This window comes from Onychostruthus taczanowskii, unplaced genomic scaffold (assembly GCF_017590055.1).
Source record: "Onychostruthus taczanowskii isolate IOZ18803 unplaced genomic scaffold, ASM1759005v1 scaffold1, whole genome shotgun sequence".
Taxonomy (NCBI): Eukaryota; Metazoa; Chordata; class Aves; order Passeriformes; family Passeridae; genus Onychostruthus; species Onychostruthus taczanowskii.
Genome location: NW_024496525.1, coordinates 2,662,740 through 2,675,202, shown reverse-complemented (window position 1 = coordinate 2,675,202; position 12,463 = coordinate 2,662,740). Strand labels below are relative to the sequence as shown.

The following is a 12,463-nucleotide window of genomic DNA, read 5'->3' as shown; positions in this document are numbered from 1 at the left end:
GTCGCTGCCTACCTTTCCTTGCTGCTCCTGCTCAGCTGCTGCTGCCGGGGACAGTGACGGATGTGCCTGGCTCCAGAGGGACCTTGCAGAAGGCAATCCAAGCTCCTTTTTGCTCACTTGCAAGCATCGCTATCCCTGGACTGTTCATCTTCAGTGAACATTGTGTCCCTCACTCCTTCCCCACTGCTCTCACAGTGCCAGCACCTCCGAGGATCAGCACCAACATCTCCGGATGTGTGCCAGATATTCCTCCGCTTCAGAGTGGCAGGGCAGTAGAGACAGCAGGAGGCTGAGCTGCTGCGTCTGAGCTATTCAAGCTGCTATCAAGAGGCCAATAAATATCACTGCAAAAACTGGACACTGTTTTTTCTCGTGCTTGTGCTCCCTCAGGAAGTTAAGCCTTGCTGGGGTGTCCCACGGCCCTGGGGAGACGAAGTGGAGCAGCACTGTGGGACCCTGTGGGACAAGACCAGGCTGCCCAAGAAGTTCTGGGGGCAGAGTGTGATTCCTCGCCTAGAGAGACACCTCACTCCAGCATGGCTGAAGGTCCCGGGAGCCTGAAAGACTTCTCCCCTGCCAGGAGTGATGGTGAGGTGGCCAGGGGAGCCACAGCAAACTTCCAGGGAGCAGCAGATACAGAGAGCACTGGACGAGCACAACGCTTGGGCGTCCTCAGCATGGATCCAGCTTGGGAGGAGACGAGAGGGGCAGTGGCCGTGGCGGAGATGGAGGAGCAGTTCCTGCACTTGGCCATCAGAAAGCAGGTCTCCTACAGGTAGGAACACCTGGGTACCCAACTGTCAGGGCTGCACTGGGGCACTGGAGTGGCCTGTCCCTGAGGCATCTCCCTCTCATGGGGTCAGGGTTGGCTCTTTCCACTGACCACCAGCATATTCCCACCAGAAACCATGTCAGCAGAGACAAGGTAACCAGTTAGTCCAGTCCCTCCCTCACATGCAACAGCCTCCTCTGCAGTCTCATTATTACCTTTGCAGATCCCCTTATTTTCCTTCTACTCAACTCCCTGTTCCCATCCTGGGGCTGTGATGCCTCCTAGGCAGTGGTCTGGGCCTTTTGAAAGTATCTGGCAGCAAGAGGAGATCTGTCCTGTCTTTTGGTGTGACTCTTCTGTTGCAACTCCTGTGCTTTCCCACCCCTGCTATCACCAAGCAAAGCTGGTAGAGGTGAAGAGTGGTTCTCATAGTTCTCATGGGGGTTATGGCAGCCACTGCCTGGTGATACCCAGGTGAGCTCCTGTTCCCAACTCCAACCATAATGTCCAAAATCCTGCTTGGGTCATTATTTCCAGGACTTCAGCTCTATTCTTCTCAGAACAAATAAGGTCTTGTGTACCTTTCTTTCGCTAGAAGAGTGTTTAAGCCCTTCTGTGATTTACTACTCCCCATCTTTGCAGAATGCCTCTCAGGTGTAAGTGAGGAGAAATCCTTTGACCCTGCATATGCCCTGACTAGACATGAGCATTGCAGGACTGACCCTGGACTGCTTTGAGAGTCTGGGACTGAGAGGAGGAGCTGCCTTCTTACCATTCTCCAGAGCTGGCTTGGCACAGAGATGTCTGTGTCCTTCTGAGCTCCATGTCAACATGTCATGCTATGCTCAGCAAGTGCCACATAGTTTACAAGCAGGTGGAAAACTGACATGGAGGACTTTGGTGCCATGCCCTCTGCCATGGCAGACAGAGGCTGGATGAGCTGTCCCGCCTCTGTCTGGGTCTTGGAGACCCTGGGGTGCAGAGCTCTGCCAAGGGGAAGATTTTGGGCAGGAGCTGTTGGCCACCCCCCCACCCCCCCATCTGCACTGCCACATATACAGCAGCCCTTTTTCCCCCCTTGCAAGGGCTTCAGTGCAAGCTGTGAGCAAATTGCTCTCTAATACTGCAGTAATGGGAACTAATGGGAAAAATTATTAGAGCCTGCAGAGCAGGAGTGGCCTCGAAGCTGACTCATCCCCAGCACTTGTTATTCGTGTGGTGGGTGGCAAGCAGAAGCCAGGGTGGCAGAGACCTCCCCAGGTACCCAGTGTCCCTAAGCCTTGCCATGAGCTGGGCAACGTGCAGCCCTCCTGGTCCTGCTTCTGCACCTAGGGCTGCTCACTGAGGCACCAGACAGAGCTGGGAGGGTCTCTGCCCTGATGGCACAGAAGATGAGGAATTATTGTGCCAAGCAGAGCAGGATTTTCTCCTCTTAGCTGTCTTCTCCAGATGTGCACAGTGCATTTTGTGAACAGATTAGCCAGCTGCAATTTTCCAGCCTCCTCAGGGCAGGAAGGGACCATACTGCAACCTAAATTATCAGCCTGAATTTGTTCCAGAATTATCCAAGGTTGCTAGGGATTTTATACAAACTGCCCATCCCACCCCAGCCACCCCAAGCAGGTGGCTCAGTTGACATACTCCAGCCTTTGCTGCCTTTACATAAAGCCCCTCTGTTCTGCACAACCCTCACAAGGGGTCTCTTTGCAAGGGACTTTGTCCTGTCCAATGCAGGCTTTGCAGAAGGGAGAATTCTGTGAGGTTGGAGGGAGTGCTGCAGCAACCTGCAGGCCAGCAGCAAAGGAAGAAATGATGCTTGGATGGTGCTGCTTCCACCACTCCGTGTTTTGGATGGCCAAGTAAAGGGAAGGAGAAACGGGAGAGGAAGTGTCTGGGGGTGGAAATCTGCTTGTTCTGTCCTGTGACACCCATGTAGCTTTGGGTCTGGCTGCTTCCTCAGGCAAGTCAGGTAGTAATGGTGCTGTTACCCAGAGGTGGGCTAACCTTCCATCACATGCCCCTCCTGCAGCATGCAAAGTCCTAGGGGACTGACAGAAATCCCCTTGCTGTGCTGCCTAGCTCTGGAGACACTTACTGAACCCTGGTACAGAGTTTGGAGGACCTTCTCCATGGGCTGTGGGCATCACAGTTATCCTCAATGTCAGCTGAAGGTTGGAGGCCCCAGTCCCCTTGCTGCCAACCAGCTAGCTCCTGCTGGGACCCATTAGTCATCACGAGGGGCAGGTGGCATAAGCTACTATATAAAGCTTTTGAAATGAGCAGAAATTATATTAATCCCATGGAAATAAAGTTCCTTCCATAAATAGCTGCCACGGTGTATGGAGGCGCCTTGGGCGGGTGGAAGAGAGCTCAGCACTCAGGTTATATTTAGGGCTTTGAGTAGCAATTTCGAGCCAAACTTATTAATGATGCTGGCTTGTGCACCAGATTTACACCTTCTGGGACAATCTGCCCAATAGGGAGGTGCCTCTGCAATGCCAGAAGGACCCAATGCCCTCTGTCACCACAGCAAACCCAGAGCAAACACCAGGGTTGTGTGCCTCAATCCACAGACAGTCACTTCAGCCAAGGGGAGTCTAAAGTCAGCCCCTGCTTGTCTTGACTGTCTCCACCAAGGTTTTGTAGTGGGGCACGATCATCTCTACCTCCCAGAGTGGGGTAGCTCCAGTGGCCATAGGGCAAGCTAGAGGCTGGCAGAACTTTGCTGTAGGGAAAGCCAACCTGGAGCCAGAGAGGCCAGGGACAGGTGGTGGCAGGTCACAGCAGCACCTCTCCTGAGCAGTTGTGGGCTCCCTCTCTATTTCATCATTGCTTTCAGAGTGATGCTTGCAGCAGTAGCCTTTGTCACTGCCACTGCTCTCAGCACCCCAGCTCGGAGGGGTGTTTACCCAGAAAGGAAACCACAAGCACACAAAAGCTCCTGTAGAGCTCTCTGCAGGCGCTGCCAGGTGTCAGACTCGCACCCTTCGGCTCTCAGTCACTTCCAGAGGTAGCGCCCAGACCAGCCCACACACCAGAGGGCTCCACACAGCCATCTCTGGCAGCGGGAAGAGGGGTCCTGTGTCCCTCTGTGCCCCCCCGCCAGCTCCTGTCCCCACTAGGGAGATGTGAGGCACCTTGGCTGTTCAGTGCGGTCCTCAGCTGGCAGATAGGACGCAGCTAATGCAACTCACAGGCTGTTCTGTGCCAGGGAGCTAAATATAACCCGCAGAGTGGAGCAGAGGGGGCTGCTTTGTAATGTAAATAGCAAGGGAGCTTGGTCATAGAGCAGGCAGGCCAGAGGGGAGAGCTGGCAGGAGCTGCTGGTGAGAGGGAGGTAGGAACCCTGAGCGGCCCAGGGGAAGACAGTTGCAACTTTCTGCTGTCTTCTCTTCCCTTTGTCTTCAGATCTGGACTCTGGACGTTTGTGAAATCTCAGGACAGCCTGGGAAGTGCATGGGCTGAGGAAAAAGGAAAGGAGAGCCTCCACTGTCAGCATGAAGAAACAGACAGAGAGGCGATCTCCTTCCTCCAAGTCCTGCCTGCTGGCCTTTTAATCGTGTTAGCCCTGCTCTGCAGAGCAGCATAATCAAATTCCCATTCGTTTCCAGCAAGCCAAGCCCGTTCTACTCTGACAGAGGCATCTGTCTCTGCATCCCTCTGTGCAGCAGGGGAGAGGAGATGGGTGGCACAGCCAGAGTGAAGTGCTAGAAATGAGCAGGTGGCTCCTCACAGGCTTTGGTCGGGGGTGACAAGCATCTCACTATCCCCTGCCCCGACTCTTTCCAGAACCAGGGACAAGCTCTGCTGGGCCCCGCTGTCAGACACAGGCTGTAGTGCATGGCGCAGGGGTGGGATGGGTTTGGAGTTGGCATCACCCTGTGCTTGGAGCACAGTGCTGGTGTGTGTTCACTCTCATTCTGGGTCTCATTCTGCATGTTCCTATGTGCAAGACAGTGGTGAACTGGATATGGGACTGTGTGTAACAAGAGAGAGAAACATCCAAAGAAGCAATTTTGGAGAAACACTGAGTTTGTGGGTACAGCCTGGCTGTGTAGAGACATACCTGCAGCATGCCAGAGAGGGATGGCATAATGCAGCTCCAAGCCCTGTCTTAAACCAGACATACTCCCTGGTTTAAACTGCCCCAAGACCCTGCTGCTGCCAGAGGGGATGGTCCTACCCTTCCTCCTGCTGTGGTTTTCCACATCAGGCAAGCCAGGCCAGCTCTCTAAGGCAGCAGCACACAGCTACCCTCCTCTGCTTGTCCCCACAACCACAGCCTCAGCCATGCACATGGTGTAGGTGTGCCAGGGAACCACGGGGTGGGACTCCCTGTGTAGGCCAGCAGGGAGGTTTTTAGGGGCACTAACCAGGATTAGGGGCAATTCCAACCTGGACTAAACACTGCTGTGCAGGGAGAGCTGGGATCCCTGAACCAAGAGCCATCTCTTCCCTTGATCACTCCCTCCCTTATCTGATCTCTGTTCCCAATGAATCCCACAGGCAGGTATCCTCCTGAGTTTGACTGAAGCAGGCAGCTTAATCCTTTCAGTACCAAAGTGATGCACAAACTAGCATGAAGACAAGGGTGCCAGTTCACAGTAACACCCAGCACAGTGATTCCCATCCGTCTCCTGCACTGCCTACAGAGAAGCCTTTGCAGCAGGGTCTGTCTCCTCTGGTCTTCTCAAGAACAGCCAGAAATGGGATTTCTAGGGGCTCCTCCACAGTTTTGCACCAAGCCCAAGGGACAGAACTGTGAAAGGACACATGGACACAGCACACAGAGGATGGTGAAGGACCCAGGGCAGGGTGTGTTACTTCTCCAACAGCCCCACCAAGCCCCAATACTCCTGATGCTCCTGGGTAAGACTAGACATCAACACAACAAGACAGCGCATGAAACATGAAAGGGAAATGTCTGCAGGCAGGGAGAAAATGCAACTAACCCATCATGGCATGCAAAGCAGCAGGAATGATGAAACCTTTCCGCAATAACAAAACTCTCCCCTCCCTGATCTGTGAGCTGGAGTTAGGCATCCAGGACCTGCCTTTTCCTCTCTCTGCACAGTAATTAATGCAGTGGGTTGTGTTCAGTTTTAGAGGTTGCCTGGTGAGATCAAGGTCTGTCAATGTTTTTTTTTTTTTTCTTTTCCTTTTGATGATGGAGTTTAAAGCAAGACCATGTGCCCCTTTAGAAATGCCATCTGTGCAGGCTGCCAGGACCAGCTTTCCTTGCTTGCTTTTCTCTGGCCCATAGAAGCTGACCACAGACCCTCTTGGTGATCTGAAGCTTTCCTGGAGCCAGAGCATACCAAGTAGCATCTGGTTGTGAAGAGCTCGGGTTTTTGGAGGTGGGGACAGGCCGGGCCTGCAGGCTTAGGCTGTGCCGCCCCAGACTGGGGGATGGATGGTGAATGTCAGGCTGTTTCTCCATTCTTTGGAGGCTGGCCGGGAGCCTCCTACATGCTTCTACTTTTCACACTGCCCATTCCTGGTTTACCAAAGCGTTTTTTCAATGAACTCCAGTGCAGATTGAGCAGATGCTGGAGGCTGTTTTCAGACCTGCCACACAGGGAGGACATATACACCCAGGGGTTGTGAGTGCTGCGGTGCCCTGCAGGGTCCAACCCAGAGGACAACCTCACTGCTATGGTCTTGGTGTGCATGGCGGTGCTGGGGCAGCTTCGGGAGAGGGGGCTGTCTCAGGTCTGGGGGCATTCAAAGAACCACCCAGCAAGGGAGGTGCGGCTCATCGGCGCGCAGCCCAGCGTGCCAGGACGTGCTCCTGCTTGCTGAGGGTGCGCACGAGGCTTGGAGACGACCCGTCAGAGGAGGTGGCCAGCGCCGTGGGAAGAAGGCCGCGCAGCCGGCTGCAATGACAGCCGCCCTCACACTTCCAGGAAGTGCAGAGAGAGGAACCAGGTGGAGGGTGCAAACAAAGCCGGGGCCCCGGCCGGCGGCGGAGCACTGCCAGGGACCTGCCCTCGGGATGACTCCGGAAAGCGGCTGCTGGGGGAGGAAGAGCGAGAGTGAACCCCGGGCTGGCTGAGCGCATCAGCTCAAGCTGCGGCAGATGTGGCGGCATCGCTCCTGGGACGTTCCCCAGAGCCCTCCGGGGGACGTAGATATAAGGTACCCACCGAGCTGGGCTCTGCTGCCTTCCTCTTATTGTTGGGGGGTTAAGGTGCTGTGGCGAGTGCTGACAGCCCGTGATTTGGGAGCTGGGGGAAAGGCTTCCTGTGCTTGCCCAGCGCCCTGCCCGCAATCCCCTCCTCTTCTCGCAGTGCCTGGGCTTGCGCAGCACAAGCTCCCAGCCAGGATGTCCGCGGGCCGCTCGAGCGCTTTTGACGCCAAGCCTGTGAGCACAGAGGGCCAGCCCGGCTTTGCCCGAGCTGTCGGTTTCAGGGAAACTGGCAAGTGTGTCCCCATCCCCACCAGTCCTCCTGGAAACAGCTGATGTTCGAGTCTGCCAGTGGGACCTGACCCAGGGTGTTAAGGGTCGGCAGGAGCACCGTGCAGCGGGCAGCCAGGGCCCTGTCCTGGCAGCCCCCACAGCCCCGGCTTTCAGCCTGGCTCCACACCCTTGGGAAGCGGGGAAGCTCTCCTTGAGGCCGGCACATTTGCCATGCAAAGGAGGAGTGGGAGAGCTGCTCTTTTCCTGGACTGGCAGCCATGGAGGGCAGGCCAGCCCCTGTCCCTGCTGCTGCCCGCTGAGCAAGCGGTGTCACTGGGCTCAGCAAGAAGCGGGGCAGGCGCTTGCCGGGCTGGGTAAGAGCCTCGGTGCTGGCCTCGGCGACAAGGCCGGTGGTGGCTCCCGGTCCCTGGAGAGGGCGGTGGCGGCGGCGGCAGGACTGTTGGCTCCGTCCCCTCCGTCCGGCGGTGAACAATGGGGGGCGGAGGCGGAGGCAGGGGGAGGCTCCGCTTCTGCCGCCGAACCTCTTCCGAGCGCGGGGCGGCGGCGGGGCTGACACGCGGCTTCCTGAGGCGGCAGCGCCGGGCGCGGGGCCACGGGACGGGCTCCGCCGCCGGCCCCGATCCCCGCGCTCGGGGGCCCCGAGCCGGCCGCGCCCCCCGCCCGCCCCCGGTGCCCTCCTCTGGCTCGGAACCGCGGTGGCGGCGGCGCCGAGCCTTGAGCTCGGCCATGCAAGCGGCTCGGCCCCCGCCGTCCGGCGGTTCGCCCTCCGCCGCCTCCTCCGACACCGCCGCCGCCACAGCCGACTCCTCCGGGGCGTCAGGCAGCGCAGAGCCCGAGTGGGGGCCGGCGCCGCCGCCTCCACTGGGCCGCCGCCACAGCAACAAGCGCTTCACTGGCCTCAAGCTCTTCGGGCGCAGGTGAGCACCGGCGGGGCGGGCGGCGGGACGGCGGGTCCCGCCGGGCGGCGGAGCTCCGGATGGTGCCTGCGCCGCCGCTCCGGCACCTGGCGGCGGAGCGGGGCCGGAGGGAGCTAGGCTCTCGGGCAAGGGCTGGCTGTAGCATCCGGAACGGAGGCGGCGGAGCACCGGCTCCCAAAGAGCGTCCCCCCGCTGAGCCGTCAGCAGCCGCCTCAGCAGGCCCGGTCGAAGGGTTGACCCCGGCTGAGCGCAGCCGCAGGGGGATGCGGGACAGGGTGTGAGGATGGAGCGGGGTGAGTTTGCTTTTCCCTCCTTTCAAGCTCTTGGGCACGAGTGATGGGAAGTTGGGGAGCATTGCCCTCGCTGAGTGCGCTGTCGTTCCCGTGGAATCGGAGCCTCGTCTCTTGGGGATTCGCTTCCACCCGCCCAGAACTGCCTGTCTCCATCCCCGCACGCCTGTCCCGTGCTTCGCCTGCGACACTGGCAGCCCTGCCGCGCCGGGGATGGCTGTGCTCGTCCCGTGCTGCCGGCTGGGATCCCGGATTCTCATGCGTCCCTCCCAGAGCCAGCTGGGCTCCTTGTGCCTCCCTTAGCCTCTCTGTTGGTCTCGTGGGGATTTGGACCATGTAAGCGAAGTACCTCCAAGTACCAGAGCCTGGTACCTCTGCTATCTGGAGGTCTTTGAAAACACTGAATAACTGAGGTCTGAAGGAGCCTCTGGAGATCGCCTGGTCCACACTGCTGTCTCAAAGCAGGGTCGAATTTGATCAGGCTACTGATGTTGAGTTTTGAGTGTTGCCAGGGTGTAGAGAACACAGCTTCCATGGACACCCACTCCCCGTGCTTCAGCTACTCAGGAATTTTTTCCCTCTGATAACAATTAAGTTTCCATTGTTGCAGCCTGTGCCTGGTCTCTTTCAGGTTGTCACCGTTCATATCTGGGCAGCATCTGACCCAGTCTGCTCTGTACTTTCCCATCAGGTTGCTGGAGACAGTAATAATGTTCCCCCTCAAACGCGTCTGCAGGCCAAACCGCCCCCATTATCTCATACTGTCCTTGTACTTGGTAACTCTTACCCCCAGCCATGTTGGTAGCCCTGTGACAAACTTTCTACATCTCATGGGTATTTTTGGTATATGGGAGCAGTTGAAGCAGGATGCAGTGCCACCAGAGCAGTATCACACGTGCTGAATGGAGGGGAAAGGCTCCAATTTCAACCTCCACATCCAAGCCGGACCTGGGAGTGGATGGCTTGCAAGGTCACTCCACCACAGAGCGATGTTCTCTGCTCTGGTTTCAGAGCTGTCAGCAATGGCTGCCTTGAGCTCCTGGCAGTCTCTGGCCTGTTCCAAATACTGTGTGGCATCTCTCTGAGTCCTGGGGCTTCACACTGCTGTTTCTGCAATGTAGGTCAGAGCCAAGGGGAAATTCTCCACATGTGAACAACGTTTGGCAGTGTGGACACATGGGGAGAAGCAAAGTGGAATGGCAGGAGAAGCTGGAGGAGGCCAGTAGGCCCACCAAGACAGCTGGAAATGGCCACGAGGTGGTTTAGTGCATTCTTGCCCTTCTGCTGCTGATGGAGGAACCCAGTTCTTCCCCCTGGCTCAGGTTGATGAATGCAGCACCCAGAGCTTCAGGGTAGTGAGGAGAGGTTCCCATGGACCTCTGAGACTGAAGGGGCTCCCACTCACACCAGTGGGAGGTAAACTCAGTGGGAAGTCATGCAGGGTAATTGGCTGTGTGCCACTGAATTCCTGCCCACCTGAGCGTTGGAGCAGAGGATGGCATGAAGTTTCTTCACCTCCTCTGAGGGAATTACAAGGGAAGGCTGAGCTACGCTTCCTTTTGTCAATAAGTACAGCAAGCCCCTGCCCACCAAATGCTTTCCAACAGCTATCAGTGAGGAAATTTGTACCCACTTCTATTCTGAGCTTTACCCAGAGCCATATGTGGCTGGGAAACAGGTCTAGAAGAAGCTTAGGTAATTGGGAAGAATTTGCTCACTGGCACGAGTGGATCTCTGGAGAGCCCTGGCTTCAAGGAGAGAGATCTCCTGAGGTGGACACCCTGTGCTGGACTCTGCCTGTAGCAACACTGGGAGGCATGGCAAAGGGAGGCAGGGGTCTGCAAAATGGCAAGAGAGCCTGTCCTGTCTCCAGGGCACGTGAGCCCTGAGGGGATTTGAAGCAACAGAAAGGTGAAGCCCCCAAGCTCTGGCCTCCGGTGGTATGATATGTGTTTTGCAAGCAGGCTTATTTCTGTACCTTGTAATTGCATTAAAGGAGGGTGGAGTAATTGGCTCTAGAGCCTACAGAGACAAGTGCACAATACATGCATCCGGCGTGGATGGGTAATTCTTTTAATTGGGCTGATAAAGAGATTGGGGCTGATCAGATAAGAGGTGGTTAGGATTAAATTGTCTTTCTAGGTGCCCTGTTTCTTGTGCTATGAGTGAACTGCAGTTTACCCTTTCCAGGGAGGAACTGGGGACAGTGCCTGTTTCTTGCTTGCCCCTGTGCCAGTGGAGTGGGATGCCAGTGAAATGAATCTTCCCTGTGGGCTTCAGAGCTTCTGTAACAAATCCCCCTTCAAAGGAAGTATGTGTAATGGCTGGTGCGATAGCATAAGCAGTGGCCATAGGCACCAGTGGGGCAGCTGGCAGTCCAGCAGAGCATGAGACCAAGTTTTTGGCTGTGACCCATCAGCAGGTCTTGTGCTGGAGCCTGCAGGTGAACCTGGGGGTGTCTGCCACTGCCCCAGGAAAGGTTTGTGGGTGGCACAGCCTGTGGGTAAACGGCACTCAAGAAACTGAGCCGAGCACCCGCCTACATCTTTCTGGGACGTCACTTGTCACTGTCTTTCTTGCAGCTTGATGCTTACATCTATGTGAAAGCTGAGAATGATGTACCACTGGGACAGCAGCCCAGCCTTCCCCATCCCTGCTGTGTGGGGGGTGCCCGCGAAGCTGCTGGCCCTTGCACCCACTTTCCCCCGTGCAGGTGCGGCAGAGAGGCTGTGCAGTGGTGTAAGGCCCAGGTGCCCTGGGGGAAGACCAGATGGTAGTGAGGAGCCTGAAGTTTGTGCTCTGGCAGGCTGACAGCAGTGTTTCCCTTGGGACAAGCTTTTTCACAAAGCACCTTGCTGCCAGCTAGCTGTTGAGCAATCATCTTCCTAGTTCTCCTCCATGCATGCAGATTTTGTATGCCTCAAGCTCTGAAACCCTCCAGCCTCTGTTCCACATCCTGCTCAGAGGTGGTGGCTGGGTAGCTTTGTCTGGGCCTGGGCCAGTGTCACCTGTGGGAATCCCCAGCTGTCCCCTGCAGTGATGCTTGGGCTTGTTTGCAGGGCAGATGAGAAGTGCTGAGAGAGCTGTTTCTGATCCTGAGTTTGCTCTATGATATCTGCTCAGGGACTTTTTTTTCTGGGGGGAAAATAAAGCACTGGGCATGCTGAGCAGTCATACCTGTTGGCAGCCAATGCAGCCTCACAGCAGAGCCAGGCTGGGACAGCTGCCAGCTCACAGTGGGGCTGTGAGATGGGTCAGGGAAGGATCAGCATGGGAGGGTCTGACTGCTTCCAGAGGGTGAGGTCCTCCATGGTGTGGACCCTCCCTGCCACTTTCCTTGTCTCTCCAGTCCCAAGCACCCACTGGCAGCTTCCAAAGATCATAGCAGGGACTGCTGCAGTGACATGTGCCTGCTCAGAGAAGGTGTCAGGACCTTTAATTTTAGCATCATAGAATGGTTTAGGTTGGAAGGGACTTTAAAGATCATCCAGTTCCAACCCCCCCACCATGGGCAGGGACACCTTCCACTAATCTTCTTAGGAGTTGGAGCATCCTTTCCAGGAAACACTGTAATCTCCTCAAGGGGCTGAAAGGAGGAAGGATGAGGGATCACTTCCCTCCTTTGAACAAAAACAATAGGAAGAGTCAGGCACTGAGAGTGGAGACAGGTCTTTGCAAGGATATGGTGTTGAGAGGGGAGAGGCAGAGCTGTGGGTAGTGCAAGCAAGGGGAGTTTGAGAGCTGTTTGATTGTGTGAGTTCTCTTGGGAACTAAGGAGGTGCTGGTAAGGGGAGGCCAGCCCTCGGCAATGAGGGCGATGCTCTCGCGAAGGGCAACCTGAGCTCTGGCAGGTGGTGGGAGTCGCAGTGTAGAATTTCCTTCACTCATCATCATGCAGTGCCTGGGGAGCAGACAATCTCCCCAGAGACTTGGCAAAGCCTCTAAATTTAACTTGCAGCTCTGCTCTTAGTGGAGCTCTATTTTCTTTTCCCCAGGTGACTCTGTGAGCTGAAGCTCCTGAGTTATCTCTCAGGCATGCATTCGCTTGCTTGCGGGTTCTTTT

At 56.3% G+C, this 12,463-nt stretch overlaps 1 protein-coding gene across 2 annotated transcripts in view; it reads left to right on the top strand.

The window, feature by feature from the left end:
* Nucleotides 1-7,831: 7,831 nt before the first annotated feature.
* Nucleotides 7,832-12,463, top strand: part of DGKZ (diacylglycerol kinase zeta) — a 46,354-nt gene continuing 41,722 nt past the window's right edge. The window contains exon 1 of one of the 2 annotated variants that reach the window (XM_041408732.1): nucleotides 7,832-8,110. In XM_041408732.1, the coding sequence (XP_041264666.1) occupies nucleotides 7,920-8,110 (191 nt within the window). In that variant the 5' untranslated portion in view covers nucleotides 7,832-7,919. The remainder of the gene's footprint in view (nucleotides 8,111-12,463) is intronic. The other variant, XM_041408815.1, reaches the window with a different exon arrangement.